Source organism: Fusarium sambucinum, chromosome IV (assembly GCF_050947815.1).
Source record: "Fusarium sambucinum isolate potato_lamoka chromosome IV, whole genome shotgun sequence".
Lineage (NCBI taxonomy): Eukaryota > Fungi > Ascomycota > Sordariomycetes > Hypocreales > Nectriaceae > Fusarium > Fusarium sambucinum.
In genome coordinates, this window is record NC_139291.1 from 7,906,138 (window position 1) to 7,929,714 (window position 23,577).

Genomic DNA, 23,577 nt, shown 5'->3' on the forward strand with positions numbered 1-23,577 from the left:
TGAAGATTTGTATATGCAAAGCTGAAGGCAAGGAATCGTCGTCGATCTCTCAATACTTCTTCCATGTTCCTTGCCATCCTATCCTATCACGAACAACACGTTTGTCTTTTCCAAACACGGCAACGGAAAAGAAGAAAAAAAAGCCTCTATCAGCTAGTTCAGCAAAAGGGAGTAGAGGCGTCGTTGCATATCCCGTTTCTGGACCCAGCAAAGCCGGTCTGTTGTTGCCCTTGCTTGCTTCTCCCTTCATCGTGGCGTTGGAGAAAGCAAGTTTAGGACTTAGATTAAGATGCATAGGCGGGGATACCGGCGCACCCTCGTATCGTTTAGAGCTGTGCTGTCGTGCTATGCGGAGTCCCTAAGCAGACTATGTGAGAAGAATTGGGAAACAAACGGTTAGTTTGGTGAGGCGTATCCTGTATCCGTGAGCCAGGTAGGTACATACACTCATCAACTAGCTAGTGTGATGAGGCCTGATTATTGCGCTTTGTTGTTTGTACAGGGGTTTAGTTCTGGAGGCGAACTTTTTTTCTTTTACTTTCGTAGACTGAGAATCTTGCTATAGCTTCATTATCCCCCCGGTTTTATCTGTTGCCTTTCTCTTGGATCTTTGGTAGCTCATCACTCACTTGTCTCTCTTGGATATCAGTATTGAGGTGAATCTTCCTTCGCTTGGTCTTTGGCCTTGTCACTCGCTATTGTCTCTCGTTGTTATCGTTCACTTTACTTGGAAAGTCTTGACATCGTTTCGTGAGTTACTTACATGGAGTTGTATACTGTTCATGCACTAATGGTTTCAGATTCGATCCTCTTTTCACCATCAGCATTCAACATGGCCAGTCGAATGCCTACCAGTGGACATAGGACGTCGTCTTCCTCTTCGGAGAGAGGAAACATGTCTGTCCAGCAAGGAAAGAAGCCTGTTGTCCCAGGCATGTCAACCGATGACTCCAGGCCATCCACTTCTTATCCTCAAGTGCCCCCGAACCCTCTTCGACCTGGATGGACCTTGTCTAGAGACTCTGTAAGTTACATCAACTACACCCAATTTATTCATATCTAACAAAATGTAGTCTGTCGTTCGAGGCATCAATGGCGACTTCCATCCCGGCGCGCAAACCCCCATGTCAGGCATGACCCATGCATCATGGCTCACAAACAACGGCAACGAATCGAACCTCTCCTTCACTTCGTCCATCATGCAAGAAGAAGCCAAGCTACGCTGGGACTCGGATGAAGAACTCAAGAAGATGTCCAAGAGCATGCTCCGTCTTCAGAAATGGAGTCTCATCATTGGTCTTGCTGGCATCAACGGTGCTCTCATCTACATCGGTTGGAAGTACTACCAGGTGTACTACTTCTTCCTCGTGCTTCTCAGCTCCAACACCGTCTTGCAGTCTTTCATGTGTATTTGTATCATCCTGCACTGGTTCTGTACACGCGTGTTGTGTTTTTGGTGGCGACCCAAGGAGAATATTCCTGCTGAGCCGGAAAAGATGGTTATGCTTTTGCCATGCTACAACGAGACATATCAGGAGTTGACAGGCTCTCTCGATTCTCTGATTGCGCAGAAGCATATTGATAACCATCCTCGTGTCATCTTTATCGTTGTCGACGGTAATGTGCGTGGCCCAGGCATGGAAAAGACTACACAGGAGTATCTCCTCCAAGATATCCTCGAGCCAGGTCCATCACGAACCTTTGAGAATGGATACCGTGCCCGCGATGGCCTCTTTATGCCTGTCAAGACTCAAACTGGTTTTTACAAGGGTATTCCTTACGTCTTTGTCGGAAAGCGCTACAACCAGGGCAAGCGAGACAGTCTCTGCTTCGCGCGTTCGCTTCTTTACCACTTCAAGCAGCGCTCAGAGAACGTGGTCACCATGTTTAACAATGACTTGTTCGAGTACATTGGCAACAACTTTATCAACGCTGGTCTTGACGATGTCACTTACCTCTGTGGTATGGACGCCGACACTGTATTTGACGAGGACTGCGTCTACGAGATGATCAAGGAGATTCGAAAGAATCCCAAGCTTGTCGGTGTTTGCGGTCATGTCTGTGTTGACTTTGACGGAAGTAACTGGGGTTATTGGTCTCTATACCAATCCGTCGAGTACTCTCAAACACAGGGTCTTCGTCGTATGTTTCAGTCGCGCATCACTGGAAAGGTCAACTGTCTTCCTGGATGTTGTCAGCTCATCCGTGTTGATGAAGCTACGTTTGGTGATGCTGTTCTTCGTGAGCGTTTCGGTTACTGTCCCAAGCCCAACGATATCATGACACAACATATCATGGGTAACTACTCCGAGGACAGTATTCATGCGTCCATCATCTTTAGTCTTTTCCCTGGCAAGCAGACTGCTCAAGCTCTTCGCGCCAAGGCCATGACTATCGTGCCTCAGGACTGGAAGGTCTTTCTGTCTCAGCGCAAGCGTTGGGCTTTGGGCAGTATCTCCAACGAGTTCGTCATGATCTTCCGACCTGGTATCATCCTCATTGAGCGTCTTCAGAGTCTCATTGCTGTTATCACCTGGGCCATCACACCTTTCATCATCGCTGCCTTTGTCGAGCTTCTCATGGTGTTTGCTAAGCGCGGCAAGGAAGTCATGTCAGACCCCGTCTTTCTCGGTCTCATTTGTGTTTTATTCTTCCGATATGTAAGTTCCATCCTTCTTTACATCCTCTACAACAAAACTAATATTCTTACAGCTTTATTCTTTCTGTATCGGCTTCTGGCTACCGCGCAACAACCTCGAGCGAGCGCAATACTTTGTAGGCTACGTTATGCACTTGTTCACATCGCCATTCATGAACATCATTATCCTGGTTTACTCTCTCTTCCACTCCGATGACTTCAAATGGGGCAAGACTCGTGAAGTTATTCGTGGCGAAAAGGACACTGATGATGCTGGTGGCAGAGGAACACACTAAACAAACAATGCAATTGAGTTGCACGTCTTTCACTTCTTGGTTTCAATATTGAATTTGGATATAAAGCTTAGGGGGCGAGGGAAAAGTAAATGGGGGCTTGAGCATACGATCTAGCCGGTCACATATTAATGTATATTTCTACACGTTATGATAGAAGGATCTAACTCTTGGGTTTCATGAGATAATTGAGCACTACTATTACTTATGAGCACGCATGAATTGAGCCTTGATTAATTGAAGACGTAGATTCTTGGAACACGTTTATGATTGGCATTCTGACAAGAGGGTTACCATGAGATACTTAATATACTGTGACTGATGGTTGTAAATGATCAACATCATTTCGCCTGATGATAGAATAATGATGACGAGTAGTATTCGATCTAGATGAGGCTATCGTAATATATGTATAATAACTTCCAATACTGTCACAACGTAGTGGCTTCAACTCGGCTTAAACATGCAAGTCGGAGCTCCTCCCGAACCAACTCCGAACCCCCGCAATAGCTTCTCTCTTACGTTCTCACAAACCCCAAACAAACACTCCATCATCAAACAAACTCTTTAGCATCAAAATGCCGCTTCCAATTCTAGATCACTTCGCAATCCTGGTCTCATACCAAACCCTCCAAACCGTCACAGAAAACCTCAAAGGCTCTCTCCTCGTCATCGACGGCGGCGCCCACGCAGATGGCCTCACAGTCAACAAACTCATCCATCTCGCCGACGGAACCTATCTCGAATTCATCGCTTTCGTAGAAGGTGTCGACCCTGAAAAACGCCGCGCTCATCGCTGGGGAAATCTCCAAGAGGGCAAGATTGCTGATTGGGCTCATACTCTCAACAGCGAAGCCGACTATGCTGCTCTTCAAAAGAGAGTCGCTAATGCTAGGAATGGGGTTACATACGGTGATCTGACTTCTCTTCAAAGACATAGACCTGATGGTGTCTTGATGAAGTGTCTCGTTTCGGTGGCTCTTAATCCAGAGGGTGGTCGAATCTTTCCGGGGACGATTCCTTTCTGGTGCGTTGATGAGACGGAGAGGCATCTGCGGTCACCATTCAAGGCTGATGGTGGTGATGGGTTGCATGAATACACAAAGCATCCTTCTCATGCACAGGGTGTATCAAAAGTTACTGTTCTACTGCCAGAGAAGGATATCGCGACGTACAAACCGATTTACGACGCTATTCACGGTCAAAAGGCTTCCGAGGGAAATGAATACTCATGGCCGTATGACCTCCCTGCTGGGCCCAACGCGGGAAGCAACAAGGTTGTTTTATCGAAGCTCGAGGGTGGAAATGGCAAGGCAGAGATCAAGTTGACTCTTTTGGGAACAAAGGACAGTCCCAAGTCTATCGAGCTTCTCCCTGGACTGACAGTCGACTTTGAGCAAGCGGCATAGATGTATGAAGCTGGACAGATATAGCACCATGTTTAATCGATGATAAAGAATCAATTAGATACTCTCACGGTGAACTTTCTACTCCAGCAAGCAGTAATTGCATCTGGGATGATATGCCACATCAGCTTACGTCCCTTCTTGGACTGGTGTAAGCTGAATGCGAAATCCTCCAAGCCTTCAACTCACCCGAGATGCCGATTCCTAGGTTTAACACATGGTTATCGGGCCAGGAAATAAGCGCTAATGATACAGTCAACACTAATAAATCCACGCCGCTGTGCTGTCAGCTTCACAAGATATAACCAGCTAAGGACGACCTTATGGGGCATTCCGTTCCTACCGAAGCAGTATATAAACTGTCATTCATGTGTCTAGATGTGTAACGGTCCAAATAAAACCACTCTTCCTACTTTCGCTTCTACCAAGGCAGCCAAAATGACTACTCTCTATCAACAAAGTGTTCCCGTACTAGTCAAGTACCTTAAGAACCTCTCCTTCATGCTCCAAAAAGGCGCCAAGTTCTGTGAAGAAAAGAGTCTAAAACATGAAGAAATGCTATCATACCGTCTCATTTCCGACATGAGAGGGCAAGTCCAGTCTCATATTAAATCTACAAAACCCAACTAACATGTATCAGTCTCCCCTACCAAGTCCAATCATGCTCCAACACAGCCAAATTCGTCGCATCACGCTTCGGCGCCCCCAACATCCCCATCTTTGAAGATAACGAAGAAACATTCGAACAACTCCAAGAGCGTATTGCCAAAACAGTCGAGATCTTAGAAAGTGTAGACCCGGACCTTATCAACGGCAAGGAAGATCTCGAGATCATCATGGAGTCCAAGATGGGCAATTTTGGGTTCACGGGACAGAGGTATATAACCGAATACGTCATTCCAAACTTTCACTTTCATCTTACTTCTGCATATTGTATCATGCGTACTCAGGGTGTTCCTCTGGGTGCTTTTGATTACTTGAAGGACGTTTTTGAAAAGGTTTGAGTTGAGTATGCAGACAAGAGAGGGTATTCATCAAAGGGGGGCGGTATTTGTCCGCGGAGGAAATGTCCCTAAAACAACTCAATTCAAATGCTAGACTTATACAAAAACACATAAAAAACACCTTATAAAAAGAATACTTATTCATTATATCTCAAAATGTCTGAACCACCTTCAACTCGTGTGCAGACCCCAGATGTCGACTCCTCTCAAGCGGCACGAACCACCCACGTCCAATCCCTCATGGACCGTCTACGCAGCAAAAGTCCCATCTACAAATTCATAATGGCTCCAGCGCAACTCATCGGCGCAAGCCAGGGCATCGTCACCACGCGCATGGTACTAAACGAGAATCACCTGAACAGCAGCGGAAGCCTACACGGCGCTGTATCAGCTACTATCATCGACTTTGTCACTGGTCTAGCCATTGCGAGCTGGGATCTAAGAGAGACAACTGGTGCGAGTGTGGATATGCACATTAGCTACGTCAGCACAGCGCGCTTGGGGGATATGGTAGAGATTGTTTCAACGGCGGATAAAGTCGGTGGAAGTGTTGCGTTTTCATCGATAAAGATTTTCAAGGTTGAGGCGGATGGGACGTTGAAGCTTGTTACGCATGGACAGCATACAAAGTATGTCAAGAATTCACAGCCAAAGCCTTCATTAGTATGATGCACGAAGGAACCTAAATAGAACAAAAGACGTGTTTTCACTTTGAACTCCAGAAACCCCTTGGAAATAACAATGTGCAACCCAGACCTGAGAAATCTTTGTGTTGGTTAAGATGCCAAAATCCAATAGCTCTCTTGAGCTTGTTCTCTGTGGTCCCAGTATCGCATCTTTCAAGCAACTGCGTATGGCAGCCGAGTATATCCCCCATAGTTTTACAGTACAAAAGAGAAAAGAGGTCCGGACAGTACGCGCCAATAACACAGAATACGGCGCTGCTTACTCGGCACGCGAACCGCTGCTGTGACGGGCGCGCTTTCGGGCGCTGCTGGTGGCAGGGTGCATTTTGTCGTTGCGCTCTCGCTTGAGCTTGTCGTCCAAGACACGGGCTGATAATTGTTAGCATAAACTCCTTCCACAACAGAATTTCTACACATACTGAGAACATCGTATCCGAATTGGGGGTGCTCCAAGCACAGAGCCTTGAACTCGTCCTCGGCCTCGGCACGGAGGGTGTGCGAGCGCGTAGCCCAGAAGCTCGCGACGGGAGCGCGAATTGTGATATCGTCGTTGTTGGTAAAGGCATAGACGTAACGAGCGTATGCGATCTCGCCCTTGGCTGTCGAGTTGACGCAGTGAATCTTGGAGCTGGAGAGTGTCCTGAGACCGTCGACGCCAAACTTCTCGGCGAGTGTGTAGATACGGGCGTGCTTGAGGAGCTGGTCGCCGCTGTCGTCGACGGCGGGGATCGCGGAGTCGGACTCGAGGACGCGCTGGCCGGGGAGCTTCTTGGGGAAGTACTCGCCCGTATAGAGGTACTCGAGGAAGCTTCCAACAGTGTCGATGTCGTATTCGGGGAGCTCAATCTGACGGGGCTGCGGGGATTAGAATGAATTGGTTTAACAGGTCAGTGTACTAACGCTGCCGTCCTCGACAAAGGCGTCGCAGATGTCCTTAAAGTAAGGACTTTGTGTCAAGAGACCTTGATGCGCTGAGAGGATAGATTGATCGCTTGAACCGATGAGGAGAGTGACGATAGGGCTCATAAGGTAATTGGCAAAGGTAATTCGAGGCTTGGCGACTTCTTCGACAGGCTCGAGGGCTGTTTCGTCTGCATTCTCGTTCTGCTCGGCCTCGCCATTGTGGGCGTCCTCTTGGGTATTCTCTAGTGATGTCTCTTGCGTGTTCTGGGCGGTCTCGGTCATCTCGACGTCGCCGGTAGGCTCCACCGAGTCTTCATGCTGATCGGAAGGCATGATTTCGATTATGAAGGAAGCAATTGTGACTGAAAGGAGCGGCTACGGTGCTGCTCAGGAAATAAACGAATGAAATAGTTGCAAGTAATCGTGGTTGAGCGCGTGTGACGTGACGTACCGAAACACGAGATTCTGTTGAAGATGATTAGAGCAGTTACGCGCTAGTCTGTAAGCGGAAGCGAGCTTGAGTGGTGGTTTGAAGCCTTGCGCGCAAGGCATCAATGCTTGTCATCACAGCTACCCTAGACATTTCTTCAATTAGGCCTACCAAAGAGGGGACTCACCTTTAGCACTCCGTATCACGAAACACCCGCTATCGGCCTGCCCCGCCCCCACCAACAAGTGAGTCTACAATTGGCAAATGATAAAAAGTGAGTCTGAAGCAAACACCACCAAGTAGTACTAGTGCATCTCATCTACCAACAGACAATATTCCATTGTTCTTCTTTCTTTGTTCTCAAGCCACCAGAATACCAGACCGTTGAACCTCGAATTATAAAGGATGTGTGCAGCACAGGTAAGAACAAGAACAGTCTCATTGTTACACTCACCGTCCTTCTATCTACAGCCATGGATTATACTAATCTTCTCCGCCAGCTCGATATACGGCCAACTGCCGATGAAGCTCGAAATGCTTACAACCAAGAATGGACGCCTTCTACTCAACCAACGCTTCTTCCCGTTTGCGCATCTGCCCCTGCCGATTTATTGACTCCCTCTGCTATCTACCTGAAGCTATCCTCTGGGTAAAGAACCACAGTGCTTCCACCGTCAAACACCATCCTCTGACTCACCACTCGCAGCGCAACCGCAGAATACTCTTTCCTTCTCGAGAGTGCCACAGGTAGCACAGAAACTGTTGGAAGATACAGTTTTATCGGTGCCAGTAAGCTAGTTTCCTAAAGGGCAATCATGGTGGACAGTCTCTAAAGTCTTTGTTCTAGACCCTCGAAAGGTGCTGGCTACCGGCGAAGGTTACCAACACTCTGGCGACCCTCTCAAGACCCTCGAGGCCGAGCTCTCCCACGACCGTGTTCTCGATATCCCTTCGTTAAGACTACCCGCGCTATCCGGCGGTGCCGTTGGATATGTTTCCTACGATTGCATTAAGTACTTTGAGCCTAAGACGGAACGACCGCTAAAAGACAACCTCCAAATTCCCGAGGCTTTGTTCATGCTCTTCGATACCATTGTCGCTCTTGATCACTTCCGTTCGACACTGACTATCGTCACGCACATGAAACTACCAAAGAGCCCATCGGACGATCTTCAACCCGCCTACGATGAGGCCTGTGAGACCCTCAAAAAGACCCTCGACATTATTTTCCAGCCCGAGACACCTCTGCCCAAACAAACACTTGTTCCACAGTCCGAGTCTGACCAGCAATTTTCGTCAAACGTTGGTCGCAAGGGTTACGAGACTTTCGTTACAGAGCTCAAGAAGTACATTGTCAAGGGCGACATCATCCAAGCCGTGCCCTCGCAAAGATTCCGTCGCAGCACACAGCTTCACCCTTTTAACATTTACAGAACTCTTCGAACATTGAATCCCTCGCCATATGTCTTTTTCCTGTCATGTGCGGACTTTCATATTGTTGGTGCTTCGCCAGAGTGTCTCATGAAGACTGATGGATACGCACCTCTACCTTCGGATTCCCGATTCGGATACTCAGCAGCTGAGGCTCGATCAAGGCCCCGTATCGTCAACCATGCCATCGCTGGAACAATTCACCGTGGAAAGAATGCGGCCGAGGACGACAGATTGGCAGCTGAGCTTCTGGCATCTAAGAAGGATCGCGCTGAGCACGTCATGTTGGTCGACCTTGCGAGAAACGATGTGAACCGAGTTTGCCATCCTACGACCGTCAAGGTCGACCGACTTATGCGAATTGACCGCTTCTCCCACGTTCAGCACATCACCTCTGAAGTTTCAGGAGTGTTGCGACCCGAATGCACACGCTGGGACGCCCTACGATCCATCTTCCCCGCCGGTACCGTCTCTGGCGCACCCAAGATCCGAGCCATGGAATTGATCTACGACCTGGAGCAGGAGAAGCGAGGAATTTACGCCGGAGCTGCTGGATGGTTCGGCTACGACATTGTTCGCGTTGATGAGAACAGCGAACCCCAGGACAAGATCTATGTTGACGAAGGATCCATGGACACGTGTATCGCCATTCGAACAATGCTGGTCAAGGATGGTGTTGCATACATGCAGGCCGGTGGTGGTATTGTTTACGACAGTGACCCTACGGATGAGTGGATGGAGACGATGAACAAGCTATCTGCCAACCTTCGTTGTGTGGAGCTGTCGGAGAAGTACTTTGGTGATGGAGTGAGCACCAAAACGGTGGAGGAGATTATTGCCATTGAGAGGAAAAAGGGAGAGGAGGAGATCAAGGCAGCTGAGCAGTAGTACTGTTTATCTGCACCTCGGAGGCTGGGAGGGCTGCATATTAACGATTCGACAATCGGCACCGGCTCTCGCCCTCTATTCCATACCGTTACAGGAGACTCAGAAGGCACCACATCAAAATCATCCACGAATTGCAACTCGAATCCGAGAGGGCTACATATTGGCGGTTTTGGCAATGACGGGTATTTCATACAAGTACTAGCCAAACTCTAGGGAAAGGAAACGAAATGAAATGTATCTGAACTTGAGAATAGACAATTCCTTAGTGAACATTTGAGCTTGTGACATTGTTCAATTGATGTAATGGATGTTCTCATTAAAGTGAGTTCCATTGTGTAGAACATGCTAAGAGTTCATTGTTAAACTTGGACACTTTCTTCATCTCAAAGGAACATATTCATGACTTTAAAAACACCATCTTTGTTCCTGATCTCATACAATAGCAGAACAACCAATATTTTGAGTATAAATAGGGGATATGGTCCATCTTATTGTATTTCAACAATCTCATCACCAATCTTGAGTAAACAGACTTCTCATTCTTCCGGCAAGAATCTAGAAATCATTTACCTCACTCACAACATTTCCAGGAAACTGTCATTCCGACATCTACACCATTTACCAGTAAGTACCCCCCTACCTACCGACATCATGTCTTCCATTCAGGACTTTTGGCCCCCTATCGAGGAGGCTATCAACATCAACAACGACCCCTCTCAACCTAACACGACTTCTCACGTCCAATGCCCCATCTGTTTGGAGGCTATTGCAGTGACAAGTTTCCCTCCCGTGCCAGAGCGTGAAGGCGACGTTTTGGATACCGACCCAACCCTTGGAGAGATTCTTCTCTGCGGTCACGTTCTATGCCAAGCATGTCGTGTCCAAAACGAGGGGACTTCCAAGTCGTCCTGGGAGGACCGCAAATGTCCCATGTGCCGTACTTCCCTACAGTGCATCGACTGCGGCAAGCCTTCTCAAGTGGTACCCATCCCCAAGGAGGGCCCTGCTTCGACAGTCCCTGCAATCCTGACCGGCGGTAGTCGGTGCAGAGATTGCAAGGCTATTGCTGGGTTTGAAGAGAGTATTCAGCAAGGTGAGTGGCCAGAAGGTCTTACGGACTTAGAACCTGGCTTTGTCCCCCTGTTTTACCACTTGGTAACTAAAATGCAGCAGCAGAATATGATCATCTGTCAGAGATCTATTGTCAATGCGTTTTCTACCATTGTTGAGGAGGAGTTTGGACAGATGATGGACAAGCGTTCAGATCGGATTCACGAGATGCACGCTGCTTTGGAGGGAGAGAGTCCTTGGTTCGAAGGAGAGGATTCTTCTGACGACGATGAGACTGCTATTCCTCCACCTATTCCGGATTTACCTTGGGCCCAGATGCCTGCAAGACGGGCAAACGGCCAGAATGCTATGGCAGGTTCGCAGGCAGAGGTACCAACTCCACATGTTCAATGGCAAGATTTGCTTGCACCACATGTCGGAGAGGAGGTCACTGCTATGCTAGAGGCGTCACAGCCTCCGGCACAAGGTCAGCAGCCCGGACCACAGGAAGATGCTACAACACAGAGAAACGTTCAGAATTTTCTGGGTTCACTGGCAGCACGACCGACTCCACGAGCAGGCCTGAGGGAACTCTTTGGGCCTCGCTACGAAGAATGGCCTGAGCCTATGGGAGCACCGAACAACAGCCCGATGCGTCTAGTCTCAGTTGCAGCAAGACCATCTACGCGGGAAGGTGTTTTGGCAGAGGTCGTCGAAACATATGTTCCTCAAGAGTGGGTCAACGTGGGAAACAACGAGTGGCAGGCTTTTGGCTTTGATCACGAGGCTGTTGACATCCATGTAGACTCGAACGACAACGATGATGAGGAGCATCGCAGCGTCGACGACACCAGTAGTGGTGAAGACGCTGATGATGAGAGTGGAACCTACAACGATGACGCTCCACCAGACTCGAGTGGTAGTGAAAACGAGGACGACTCGAGTGACAGTGAAAGCGAGGACGAGGACAACTCGAGTGGCAGTGAAAGCGAGGATGAGGACAACTCGAGTGACAGTGAAAGCGAGGATGAGGACAACTCGAGTGGCAGTGAAAGTGAGGACGAGGACAACTCGAATAGAAACGAAGATGGGGATGTCGAAATGACACTCTAATTCTTTGACTATCTATTCTAGCTCGCTTACTGGAATTCGTCCGCACACTGCGGAAGTTCTCCAGGTCACAAGGTAAGTAAGTAAGGTATTGCATTACAATCATGGCGCTTAACTTTTCAGTCTCTGGTAGACAGAGTTAACTGCCATCAATACTTTTCTTCAGAGGAATGAACAAGGTAAGGTGTTGCTGACTGATGTCGTCTCTGGAAGACGCGTGTAAGTCACGAATCAAAATGGGTCCCCGGGTATTACAGGCAAAAAGGTAAGGTAGAGAGGAAAATGATAGTCCGTCTAGTATCCGTAAACGCAGACGAGATCATCCCGGGCCGGGTATGGATATGACGGCACGGTAGACGGCATATAGGAAAATGGAGTCTTTTTATTATTATTTTATTAATTTGTTTACTTTGTGATTGATTGATGTCTAAGTGTATGTATATGCGGGCGGTGAAACAAACAGCCTTCCTTTCAAATCCGGGATTAAATTGGAATTACGCATTGTACTAAAAAAGGGTTTCAGTTTTGTGCCGTCAGAGCCGTTATTGTCGGACGATCATTGTAGATTGATGAGCATAAACAAATTAATTGAACACTGCTGTAGTAGTATTTAGTTAGGACGCTTAAGCCAGTGATGTTGCAGTAATCATAGGTACGTCAGCGTCGAATAGCCAACGGTTAGTTCAAGCCACGCAGGTACGCGCATACCGAACGAAGCAGACAGGTCAACGTGTTGTGTAAACAGAAGAGATTTTTCGGATATCGGCTTGAGGCTTGAGGCTTGACATGGAGAATCAACCATGAGTCAATACGATGATCGAAAATGCCGGACGGAATATATATGCCGAAGAGATAAAACAATATATATGAAAACAGAGGAAAAGTCAAGAGGGAAAGATAAAAAGTGGAACAGGATAGCATCATCTCACCGCGCCGTGCCGGTATCCGATCGCGCCCAATCGACCCCGGCAAGTCGGCATCTCGACATCCACCATTTCCAAACGCCCAGTTTTTAGTCTGGGGTGGTTATAGAGTCATCAGAGAGAAAGAGAGAGACAAGACAAGACAAAAGATATCGAAATATTAAATAAATGAGATGGATAGACATATCAAAAAAATAAGTTGATATTGTAGGTAATTATCAATGTTAAAAACCCACTGTAAACCCCCTAAGCCCCCTAAGAATTAAATGCATGTCACTCGCTTCTACAGTTGTCGAAATAGGTGCACACACACCCCCGCCTGTTTGCTTGTCTCGGATGTACGGCTTGACCTATTGCACTGTTCACATCCATTGAACCCTTTTTTTGTTGCCGTCTCTTCCAGACCTTGCCTTACAAACTCCCCATGCCAGACCTAACATCAGGTATAGCATAGCATAGGTAGCATTTACTAGACTAAGAATAGAACCACCATCAAACTTACAGTTGCTTCATTCCCCTGTAACTACTCTCTCTCATCTTTCCTCACTTCTCCAACTCTCTCTCTCATCCTCTCAACTCATCCACTTACTACTAGTTATTCGTCATTTCGTCAAGTGGCTCCAAACTTTTCGTTCCTGGTTTTTTTTTTGTTTTGGTCAACTTTTACAGTCTACACCCCACCCCGTCCGTTACTCTCGGGCTTCGCTCTCTCGTCTACTCCCGCGGGCGACTGTCACTCTCCATTTCAGCCCCAGGGGCCTCTTCTAGCAGGCCCATTTAAGCCAAAGGGGGGGAAGACCTGGAAGCCGGCGCCTTTCGCCAAGAATTCCTCATCCCGCTCACTTCTCATTTGCAACTTCTTTAAACCTCCTCCTCTTGAGCCTCACTTTTTACTCGCTCTCTTTTCTTTTTTTTATTATCACAAATTATTGGATGATACCGCGATAGATGCCTTCCGCTCTGCAGGCCGACATGGATCCCCTCGCCGTCGTCGGCCTCCCTACCCCAACCGCCATCACAGGCCTTCTTGAAGTGGGCGCCGCAGCCATCGACATCCTCAGCGATCTCAACATCTCGCCTCAGCACGACACACTCGTCCTCAACGCACTTCTTCGAGAGGTTAAAGAGTGTCGCTCTTCCGTACACGCCTTCTACAAAACCCTCAACCTCATCGAGAACGGCCAGATCCCAATTCCCGCTCGCGCCGCTTGGATCTCTCTCGAAACCCTCGTCGCGACTCTTACAGATACCGTCCTCGCCTTCTCACGCCTCTCATCGCTATGCTGCGCCGTCGATGAAGAATCTACAACGTCCAGCCCGGAAGATGCGGCTAAACATTTCGAGAAGCGCATCAAAGCACTCTGCGCGAGGATTCGGTGGCATAACCTGTCGATTGCTATGATGATGACAATAGTGAACTGGTAAGTTTGGGGGAAAAGAGCAAAAGCAAGGCAAATGGCGAGACAATTGGACAAGCAAGACATGCAGGTTATACCCTGTTAATTCCCACTTTCTTGGCTTGGCACACGGACCTCTTGTTGAACAATGGAATTTGGAATTGGGAACATGTGCTGACTGACGGAATAAATAGCCCCGGGGAAAAAGACGCAAAGAACAGTCGCGACGAACTCGCTCATCGTGTTGCTCGACTACTCACATTCAACGTCGGCCTCTCTGCTCGATTACGACATACAGCAAGGCCCGGATCCGGATCCTCGGCCGCCAAGACGACCGTCTCAATCACCGAATCCCCCGAGATCACCCCCGTCAATGTGGGGCACCGCCCTCCGGCTTCGTCATGGTCAACATCGTCGTCACCATACTCAGGAACCCTCGCCAACCTCACCACACCAAAGGCTTTATCCAAAATTGTTCTGCCTATAGAGTTGAGGGAGTTGCGTGATGATTTCGAGTACTACACCGGCGCAGCACCATCACAGGTCGGCAGCTGCGAGTTTCCCACTGGTGGTGTGTTGGTTGGGACTCCGTACAATGTTACATCAGCGTGATGAGGCTTTTGTCTCGAGAGTATATCATGAAACAAACTCTCCTCCCCCTCCTGTCATCTAGATAAAAAGATGACAAATATGCAAAGTCGGTGTTAAGGTTGAAGTCGTTCCATTACTATTGGTTGGGGATGGATTTAGACAGGCATCTTTTTTTGTTCTGGGTTGTTTTTATGTGTAACGATTTCTTGTTTCTTCCACATGGAGTCGATTTAGCTTAGCTGGGCATTTGCAATTATTTAACGTAGAGATATCCATCCAATCAATTAATCAGCCATTACTAGGAGTGCGTGTGTGCTATGAATGCTACAGAAACGAACTAATGCTATGCTATGAAACAGACAGCCACTTCTTACATAAAGAGCTTGCTGCCGTGGTACTTTGTCTTGTCGGAGTATGTCTCAGTCTGGACAGTAGCCTCAATAGATCGCTCAGGGAAACCCTTGAAAGACTTGGCGTAGGTAGCGACAGAGTGAGCAATGAGCTGTGGGGTATTACGTTAGTGTTACTGTATCAAAACATGTGATGATTTTGACTTACCTTGGTGTTCACCTCCCAAGCAGTGTAGTTGACGTTGGTCAGATCGTCACCGATCTGGTGGTAGTTCTTGTCATACCAAACACCAGCCTCTCCACCAAACATCTCAACCTCATCCTCAGTCTTGACACCCTCAGCACCAGTAGCGATACCGCCAGCGGGAATACCACCACGGATGAAACCATCGTAGTCACTGCGACCGTCAAAGGGAATAAAGGTGTAGTTGAGACCCTGCTCCTCGTACCAGTCAACGTACAAGTTGCGCAGCTCCTCTGATCCCTTGGGGTTGGCAGCGTTGGTGGCGTTGTAGATCTGGTAGGCAAAGTTGGGACTGGCCATCATGTCGTAGTCCATGAAGAGACGAATCTTGCGGTTCTCCTCCTCGGAAAGGACAGAGACGTAGTGGTCGGATCCGAGGAGACCTTCCTCCTCGGCGGCCCACCAGGCGAAGCGGACACAGTTGTTGACGCGGTACTTGGTCAGCTGGACGGCAACCTCAAGCACAGAGATACTGCCTGAGCCATCGTCGTTGATACCAGGACCCTCGGCAACACTGTCGCTGTGACCACCAAGCATAACACAGTTCTCAGGGTCGCCACCACGGGTCTGAGCGATGATGTTGGTAGTAGAAATAGTCTTGACCTCGGCGTCAATGTAAGCAATACTGTCAACCTCCTCGCCATCCTTGATCTTCTTGACAACAGCCTTGCCCTCATCACCACCAAGACCAAAAGTAGCGATGTGATCAGGAGAAGGAGTTCCCAGAGTTCCGTGAACATCACCCTTCTCGTAGTTGTACACAACAGCCGCGACAGCACCCGCCTTGCCAGCGTTGCCAGACTTTGTTCCAAAGGGACAAGTTCCACGGAGGATGAGCGCAATGTTTCCCTCGACGGATTTGGGATAATCTGACTCGTCGCATCCTTCGTTGTCAACGAGAACAAGCTTTCCGTAGACAGGTTCCTTGTTCTTTGTAGGAGGAGTCAAAGCCAAGGGGGCAGCCTCCTTGGGAACGTCATTGCCGAGAACGAGTCGCGATTCAAAGACGTTGCCTGAAACGGCAGGGAATTGCTGGTTCGAGACGGAGTAGTAGCCACCTAGCTTGGCCAATTCAGCGTGAATGTACGACAGCGTTCCGAGATGACCTATTCACCAGTCAGTTAGTCAATGATAAATGCCGATGTCGGCGATAACTTACCCTCGCTGCCGATGACGCGAGTAGGATGACCATACTCTTCCTCTCCATTCTTAGCAATCTCATACAGATCCTTCGCTCGCGCCTCAAGATTCTCAGGCTTGATGCTCTTCTGCAACTCCTTGGTATCAACCAGAGGAAGATCGTCGCTAAAAGGACCCCATGAGAGCTTTGGGACTTGGAGGTTGAGAGGGATCTGAAGAGCTGAGACGCCCGACAGAGCGGCCGTAGCAGCGACCAGACAGAGACCCTTTGTTGTCATTTTGTTAGTTGTTGTGATGATGAAGGAAGAAGAAGATGGATGAAACGGTGAGGTAGAAGAAGGGTTTCATTCAGGTCCTGGGGGCAGGTGATACAAGCTCCAGTGCTTGTGACGTGATGATCTTGAGCTACTGCAGCTTAGCTTGGTTGCCCTGCCAGGAACCCGAGGCATTGCTTATCTTTGCCTGGTCTGGATTTCAGGGCTGTTTCCCCGTGTCTTGGCGGTGACCTTACCCTGGAGGTCTTATCTTGATACCATTATTCATGCGAATGAAGATAACCAACACTTGTATAGAACTTATATTTGACTACAAGGGTTGTATCAGTTGAATGTAGGACTTTACTGTATAATTTAAAATGCTGATATGTAAATGTTCTGTTTAGTAACGAACAACTGAGATATGGATATTATGTCATGTCGGTTGGTCAGGAACTTATTGCATGACACTCACCGATTAATCTCTATTTATTCTCATTGGAGACGGTGAAGAAAAAGAATACGAGATAGGCAATTTACATAAACATTAGAAGAGTATATTGACATGCAGGGATCTTGTATGTTTAGTCCCGGAATCCTCGGTCTACTCTGCCTACATGCAGCCACCGCATTCCATGAGCCTACCTGCATATCAACAAAGTTACCACTTAAATAAAACACTTGTGTATAATTAATAAATGCGCATGCAACATCTACTGTACCAACCCTCTTCCTTCAATTGGCCACTCAGTCTTACACCCAAGACCTACCATCTCACACATCTTGGCTAGAACCCGTCAGCCCAGTCAACCAGCTAGAATAGATAGGGTGCTTACATGAGATCAACTGCTGACGCTGACATGATGAGGTGTCAAATCGAAATAAAAACTCTTTCCTTTCTCTCAAGTTGTTACTCAAGTTCATACACTTAATTACAATGCATCCTGCTTATACACTTTACATCGGCCTTGGGGCCCAAGTGACGGAGTGGAAGAATGATGTCTACTACACAATCAACAAGGCTTTCTCGGAACCAAATGATCTCCAGAACCAAGTAAGCTGAGTGATGAATACAGGAGAATGTATACTTACATTAGCGTACAGGTAGATGAGAAGAAACCTCTCATCATTGAGAAACGGGTAGAGGAAGGGCGGTGATTGGAAAAGCAATGGACTGAGAAGAAGTAACTGACAATATCCGAGCATGAATGAGCTAGGAGGATATGTTTAAGCCTTCAAGACAGTGCTGTATGGACAAATAATTTGACACCAAGCATGGATTCGCATGTCACTCATCTCTGCCCAGACTACTCACAGGATGAATTACCAAAACAGGACATATCCCAAACATCACTGCCTTCCTATTCGTCCCATTCGCATGCATGTACTTTGACCTCTATACCAACAATTCAATTCTATTTCTATTTCTTTTCTATTCAGGAAGACTCATCTGGACATGCCCAGCCTTCTTCGTCGCCCTCCCTCCAAATCCCCACCCAATCTGATGCGCAACCTGAATCTCAATATCCAAATCATCCGCCCAAGCCCAAACAAGACCAGGGTTCTTTTGAAACATTCGTCCCGCAGCAACAAGATCAACTGGTACATCATTTTCGTCTTTACCACCAGAAATAAGCTCCTCGGCTTGAGTTCCTGTTTTGATACTGCCAACCGTACTGACGAGAATCTTATCGCCTACTTCTTTCTTGATGTACTTTGCGAACCCGGCCTGATAACCTGGTCCACCCTTTACTTTCTGCATGGGGTGGTTACCGCCACTTGATACATCGATAACATCAACGCCGCGCTCAGCAAAGAGTTGAGATAGTTTGGCAGCTTGGTCAACGGTCCAGCTCTCGCCGTTGTACTCGGGGTTAGTATCGAGCCAATCCGTAGCGCTGAATCGCACAAAGAGAGGCATAGTCTCTGGGATAACAGCACGAACTTCTTCCACAAGTTCAAGCGCAAGACGAGTTCTGTTCTCGAAACTTCCACCGTACTGGTCAGTTCTCTTATTAACGCTAGGCGTCAAGAAAGAGCTGACGAGATACCCATGCGCAAAGTGCAGCTCAATCACGTCAAAACCAGCAGTAACGGCACGGATGGCAGCTTTGACGAAATCCTTCTTGAGCTGGTTGATCTCCTGGATAGTCATGCTTCGAGGCGTAGGATGATGCTCGTTGAAAGGTTCATTGCTGGGTCCTACGACATCATCGGGCCAGCCATTGACTTCCTCTGTAGCTGTGGCGCCGGCGCTGAGCCATGGGGCTACACAGCTTGCTTTTCGGCCTGCGTGGGCGAGTTGGATAGCGATGTTTGTGTTTTGGCTGTGTGCAAAGTCGACGTTTTTACGGAGAGTGTCGACGTGGGCGTCTAGCCAAATTCCAGCATCCCTTTGTCTGTAAGTTTCCACACGATACGAAAGTCTGTTAAAAACTTACTCGGGTGTGATACGACCATTGGCCTGCACAGCAGTGGCTTCAACCATCATAAGTCCAGGCTATTCACGTTAGTTACCGTTTTTGTTATTTGGAGAAACGCCACTTACACCACGCTGAGCCATGCCTCCGTAATGAGTAATATGCCAGGGTGTCATAAAACCCTCATGACAAGAGTACTGACACATGGGGCTCACCCAGATCCTGTTCTGCATCGTAACACCTCGGATCTTGAGAGGTTGGAATAATCTAGGTACAGGTCTTCCATCCTCGGGTTTGATGGCCAGACCAGCGGGGGGATCTTGTTCTGGGGTGAAAAAGGGAACGCCTTTGGCTGCCACGTTGGGAATGGGATGGCTGCACTTTTCAGTCTTTGCAGGTGCAGGAGTTTCAGGCCTCGAGACGGGAATGCCGTGATGAGGGTGAACAATTCGATTGGTGAGATAGGCAGCCATTTTGAGATTGTCGTTGTTGAGATTGAGATATCACAGTCGATGAAACTCTATGGGAATGACAGTTTATATATCTTTACATTGCTGAAACATAATGCGCCAATGACGTTGTGATTATCAATCTCGTCATTAAAAATCGTCAAGGTGAACTGTCCTGGGGAACGTGCATTAATTTTCGGCTTTATTATTCGGTCGGACATTTGAGCGGACAATTATTTAACGTTGAAGCATTTATAATAAATAACGTTGCCCAGATGGTGGGTCGATTATCTATACTAGGTAGGTAGTAGTAATAGACCAAGAGGTGTAACCAACCTGATCACTCTTTGTTGAAAATATACAAATAAATCCCGCTCGCCTCAAAAACAAAAAAAGCATATATGTACGATCTGACCACGATATCAAGGGTCAAGCAACCTACTGTTCACTCTTCGTAACCTTCCGCTCCTTCTGTGACCCAAGTCTTGTTCTGTCGCTGGAGCAATCCTTCCAATTAAGCCAACTGTGCTGTGCCGCTTTCGTCCTCGTTCAAGATCCTCAGTCTCTTCCGTATTCGCTTTGAGGACTCCAAAACTCTTGCGATTTCTTATCCTTCGCTCATCATCAGGATCCAAGAATCGATGAATTGTGCGATGATCCAAAATTCTTTCCTCCTTGTCATTAGGTCCGGCTTTGTCCGTCTTTGGCCAGATGTATCCGTAAAGCTTTGAGTGTCGTTCGCAGCGAGGACATGAAGCTCGTGTAAAGTATGCGTTTTGTTGTACAAAGTAACCGTCGCAGATGGTGCACTGAATCCAAGCCATCTCGGGTTCTGATAAAAGTAGCGGTGTAAGGAGGTAATCGCCCGGTGTTCGTACTCGAGCTGGGGGTGTGTCTTCCTTGTAGACACGACGTTGTGCCTTCTTTCGCTTTGGCTGTTCCTCATCAGCCGCTTGGCCCTCCTCGACTGCCTCAATGCTGGTTGCAATCGGTGCAACTGGTTCAACTGGTGGAGGTACCACTGTTGCTTCCTCCAACTTCTTGGCCTCAGGTTCACTTTCCATCTCAGACTCTAGTGGATCGTTCAAAATAGCTTGAATAGACATAGTATCCAAACTGCTTCGATTGCTCGACGTAGTCCCATTCTTCTGATGTGGTGATCGCGAACCCTCCGTGCTCTGTGGTGAGACGGGTGCGATCCTGCTTTGTTCATTGTTCTGCTTTGATACGCCCTTCAATGGTGTCTGCATAGGCTCTGGGGTCTCCTTCTCAGGTGAAGTGACATCTGTCTCGATAGCTCCACTTGAATCACTAGCCGTGACAGATGTGCCGCGCGATGAAGAGTCTGAGATTATCGGCTGGATCCCAAGCTTTTGCCGCTTCGCTGGTGTCTTGGGCGGTGTAGCCAGAATATCGTGCGTTCGCTTGCGACTGGTTTGTTCGACAGATGGAGATCTAATAGATGATGAATCTCGAGCCAGTAGTGATCCTCTCGAATTGGCCTTCGTAATCCGTGGTCGCATATCGGGGGTAACTGATGGTGTTCGTGAAGAGCCAGAAATACTATCATCTCTTCGTCGTCGTCGAAGTGAGTAACCATCCGACTGACTCTGCTCAATGCCTGTTCGAACTGGCACTGTCCCCCCTTGTGGCTCCCAAGCATTCCTCAACAGGTCCTCACATGTCTTGCACAGACACTCACAGTTGTTCTCGCCAAAGTAGTTATCTCCGTACGTGACTGTGATTTCCTCTCCTGCTTCAATCGCTCTCGTTGCGATAATCTCGATCCCTGCATGGCTCGTCCTCATAAGTTTAGCGTTTGCGTCGCAATCGTGATTCGCAAATCGAGCAGGTCCCATGAAAAGGCTTGTGCACTTGCTTCGTGAACTAACGACAATGCTGAAATCCTTCTTCTGAGACGAGATTGCCCGCTCCTCCTCTGGTGTGATTACGACCTGTACACCTGACAAATACTTGATGGCTTCGTTGCGCCGTATGGCTCGTCTGGCTGTTACGGCTGCCTCGTGGCTGACAATCGTGTATCGGTTCGTTGAGCTGACCTCCCAAGGACAATCCGGAAGATAAATCTGTACATAACGTCTGAGATGTTTTCGGAAATCGTCCTTCTCCTTGTCGGTTTTCAATGCATTGTGAAATCTTTTGAGTCCGTTTGTTGTCAACAATTTCTTCTCGGCACTCTCCAAATCCTTCTTCAGAACCACCTCTTCCTGAAGAATCTTGCCAATTTCTTCCTCCTTTACACCTCGCGAGGGGTGATAAGATGTGCGATTCTTGGGAACTGTTGTCCAATAAAAGACCTAGCTGTGTTAGAGTCGCATTGCCTTTTAATAGGATACTCAATCGTAAACCACTCACATGATCAACCAGGGCGTCAGTGAGAATGTCATCATATGCTGACACTTGAGCCAGTGTCATGCGTGGCTTCTTGTTGCCCGCAGTCTGTGAAGGAGGCATCTTGCCAAACTCGAGGTCTCTGTCAAGAGACTCGTGCTGTTGATACTGCCGTCGGATAAAGGAGCGTACGTGTCCCTCAAGAGACTAAAAGTCCGAGCGAGAAAAGAGCGGAGATGTCGATCGGTTCACTGAATCACAGCCTTGTCGGAGCCACGATCGTTGCTTTTCAGCTTCTGCCAAGCACAAATGCCAGAGGTGAAGGAGAGAAGAGGATCTCAATGAATGTTGTTCTAGTTAAGTTCATTCGTGCCGCAACGTCATAGCCTAAGCAAGGGCAGTGGAGATTGAAGTTTCTTTCGATAAAGAATGATATAAAGGCAAATTATGCTCAGAGTCTGGTGAGGGAACGGCGATATAACGTATAAACCTCTCAAGGAATCGGACTTGAAGGAGGGAAGAGATGACCAAGGTGGAATGACATGTTAGTGTCTCGCCGGCCTTGTAGGTTAGGGGTTGATTTGTACAGTCTTCCCTGATCAAGGCCGGTTTGGGGGCATTGGCCAGGCGACGGGTGGGGCGGTGTTTAATCGAGTGTTTAATCGATATGTGGCTGAATCTCAGCTGTGGCTGTGTGCACGTGATGCTAGTCGAAAAGTTCAGTTGGGCAAGTTGACGATATCCCGAGTTGAACCGTGGTGAGAGTAGAGCTATCGATCCTCCGCGTGCGGATACACAGTCAAGATGATTCAATTAAAGGTGATTCCAATCCAAATTTATATATCCTTATACTGACTATGTAGACAATGCTTAACTGCATCGACAACTCGGGCGCTGCCCTTGTTGAATGCGTCTTGGTCGTTGGCCAAAAGCGACATGCCCGAATCGGTACGATAACCTCCCACGATAATACCTACGACTCGAACGATTGTCAGCTACTCGACCGATGACTAACTCTACTCAGGTGACCGTCTCGTCGTCGTCGTCCAAGAGCAGCGTGGTAGCTCCTCCGGTGGTATGGCCGGTATGTCTGCCGCCAACAAGGTCAAGCGAGGTGACATTCGTCACGCCGTCGTCGTCCGAACCCGATACCCTACACAGCGCCCCGACGGATCAATTGTCAAGTTCGACGACAATGCTTGTGTTTTGTTGAACAAGTCTGGTGACCCCGTCGGATCACGTATCAACGGTGCTGTTGGCGCAGAGTTGAAGCGCAAGAAGTGGAGCAAGATCTTATCCATGGCTCCTATGCAGGCATAAACAATTACGACACGAATTTGAGGAAGTGAGGGGATGGGTGATGATTTATAAAAACACAGGATAGACTACGGGAGCGAGGTTGGCTGACAACAGCCGTGTACGAGTGGAATACTGTACAATTATGAATACCATACTCGGGCATATGCGAGGCGTTGATGCGAGAATAAAAACACCTTTCAGCTCATGACATTCACAATATGTTCACACAATACATCACATAATATGGGTCGTCAATTATTAAAACCAAGACTGCAGACTGCAGCTGGTTGTAGCTCAATTTCTTCCTCCAAGCACATAT

General features: G+C 48.0%; 13 protein-coding genes across 13 annotated transcripts; 9 read left to right on the top strand and 4 right to left on the bottom strand.

The window, feature by feature from the left end:
* Positions 1 to 832: 832 nt before the first annotated feature.
* FSST1_002559 (chitin synthase-domain-containing protein) lies at positions 833 to 2,934 on the top strand (the record flags this gene model as incomplete). Its single annotated transcript, XM_083228563.1, has 3 exons — positions 833 to 1,024; positions 1,074 to 2,660; positions 2,713 to 2,934. 3 exons carry the CDS (start codon positions 833 to 835, stop codon positions 2,932 to 2,934), a joined length of 2,001 nt encoding a protein of 666 aa, XP_083092741.1.
* A 575-nt stretch (positions 2,935 to 3,509) lies between these two features.
* On the top strand, positions 3,510 to 4,340 carry FSST1_002560 (uncharacterized protein; the record flags this gene model as incomplete). The annotated part of the gene is made up of 1 exon (XM_083228564.1): positions 3,510 to 4,340. One exon carries the CDS (start codon positions 3,510 to 3,512, stop codon positions 4,338 to 4,340), a length of 831 nt encoding a protein of 276 aa, XP_083092742.1.
* Positions 4,341 to 4,775: 435 nt separating this feature from the next.
* On the top strand, positions 4,776 to 5,341 carry FSST1_002561 (DUF1993 domain-containing protein; the record flags this gene model as incomplete). Its single annotated transcript, XM_083228565.1, has 2 exons — positions 4,776 to 4,927; positions 4,978 to 5,341. The coding sequence occupies 2 exons, from the start codon at positions 4,776 to 4,778 to the stop codon at positions 5,339 to 5,341; spliced, it is 516 nt and encodes a 171-aa protein (XP_083092743.1).
* Positions 5,342 to 5,497: 156 nt separating this feature from the next.
* Positions 5,498 to 6,010, top strand: FSST1_002562 (HotDog domain-containing protein; the record flags this gene model as incomplete). The annotated part of the gene is made up of 1 exon (XM_083228566.1): positions 5,498 to 6,010. The coding sequence occupies one exon, from the start codon at positions 5,498 to 5,500 to the stop codon at positions 6,008 to 6,010; it is 513 nt and encodes a 170-aa protein (XP_083092744.1).
* A 276-nt stretch (positions 6,011 to 6,286) lies between these two features.
* Positions 6,287 to 7,263, bottom strand: FSST1_002563 (BTB/POZ domain-containing protein; the record flags this gene model as incomplete). Its single annotated transcript, XM_083228567.1, has 3 exons — positions 6,287 to 6,396; positions 6,447 to 6,882; positions 6,928 to 7,263. The coding sequence occupies 3 exons, from the start codon at positions 7,261 to 7,263 to the stop codon at positions 6,287 to 6,289; spliced, it is 882 nt and encodes a 293-aa protein (XP_083092745.1).
* A 502-nt stretch (positions 7,264 to 7,765) lies between these two features.
* Positions 7,766 to 9,679, top strand: FSST1_002564 (anthranilate synthase TRP2; the record flags this gene model as incomplete). Its single annotated transcript, XM_083223850.1, has 3 exons — positions 7,834 to 8,009; positions 8,067 to 8,149; positions 8,208 to 9,679. 3 exons carry the CDS (start codon positions 7,834 to 7,836, stop codon positions 9,677 to 9,679), a joined length of 1,731 nt encoding a protein of 576 aa, XP_083092746.1.
* Positions 9,680 to 10,330: 651 nt separating this feature from the next.
* Positions 10,331 to 11,842, top strand: FSST1_002565 (uncharacterized protein; the record flags this gene model as incomplete). The annotated part of the gene is made up of 1 exon (XM_083228568.1): positions 10,331 to 11,842. The coding sequence occupies one exon, from the start codon at positions 10,331 to 10,333 to the stop codon at positions 11,840 to 11,842; it is 1,512 nt and encodes a 503-aa protein (XP_083092747.1).
* A 1,868-nt stretch (positions 11,843 to 13,710) lies between these two features.
* On the top strand, positions 13,711 to 14,771 carry FSST1_002566 (uncharacterized protein; the record flags this gene model as incomplete). Its single annotated transcript, XM_083228569.1, has 2 exons — positions 13,711 to 14,183; positions 14,354 to 14,771. 2 exons carry the CDS (start codon positions 13,711 to 13,713, stop codon positions 14,769 to 14,771), a joined length of 891 nt encoding a protein of 296 aa, XP_083092748.1.
* A 349-nt stretch (positions 14,772 to 15,120) lies between these two features.
* FSST1_002567 (uncharacterized protein) lies at positions 15,121 to 16,762 on the bottom strand (the record flags this gene model as incomplete). The annotated part of the gene is made up of 3 exons (XM_083228570.1): positions 15,121 to 15,252; positions 15,309 to 16,450; positions 16,504 to 16,762. 3 exons carry the CDS (start codon positions 16,760 to 16,762, stop codon positions 15,121 to 15,123), a joined length of 1,533 nt encoding a protein of 510 aa, XP_083092749.1.
* Positions 16,763 to 17,675: 913 nt separating this feature from the next.
* FSST1_002568 (uncharacterized protein) lies at positions 17,676 to 17,896 on the top strand (the record flags this gene model as incomplete). The annotated part of the gene is made up of 2 exons (XM_083223851.1): positions 17,676 to 17,792; positions 17,843 to 17,896. 2 exons carry the CDS (start codon positions 17,676 to 17,678, stop codon positions 17,894 to 17,896), a joined length of 171 nt encoding a protein of 56 aa, XP_083092750.1.
* A 274-nt stretch (positions 17,897 to 18,170) lies between these two features.
* Positions 18,171 to 19,631, bottom strand: FSST1_002569 (NADH:flavin oxidoreductase/NADH oxidase; the record flags this gene model as incomplete). The annotated part of the gene is made up of 3 exons (XM_083228572.1): positions 18,171 to 19,137; positions 19,180 to 19,238; positions 19,287 to 19,631. 3 exons carry the CDS (start codon positions 19,629 to 19,631, stop codon positions 18,171 to 18,173), a joined length of 1,371 nt encoding a protein of 456 aa, XP_083092751.1.
* A 398-nt stretch (positions 19,632 to 20,029) lies between these two features.
* Positions 20,030 to 22,082, bottom strand: FSST1_002570 (SET domain-containing protein; the record flags this gene model as incomplete). Its single annotated transcript, XM_083228573.1, has 2 exons — positions 20,030 to 21,925; positions 21,984 to 22,082. The coding sequence occupies 2 exons, from the start codon at positions 22,080 to 22,082 to the stop codon at positions 20,030 to 20,032; spliced, it is 1,995 nt and encodes a 664-aa protein (XP_083092752.1).
* Positions 22,083 to 22,763: 681 nt separating this feature from the next.
* FSST1_002571 (mitochondrial 54S ribosomal protein uL14m) lies at positions 22,764 to 23,279 on the top strand (the record flags this gene model as incomplete). Its single annotated transcript, XM_083228574.1, has 3 exons — positions 22,764 to 22,778; positions 22,823 to 22,907; positions 22,984 to 23,279. 3 exons carry the CDS (start codon positions 22,764 to 22,766, stop codon positions 23,277 to 23,279), a joined length of 396 nt encoding a protein of 131 aa, XP_083092753.1.
* Between the last annotated feature and the right edge of the window lie 298 nt (positions 23,280 to 23,577).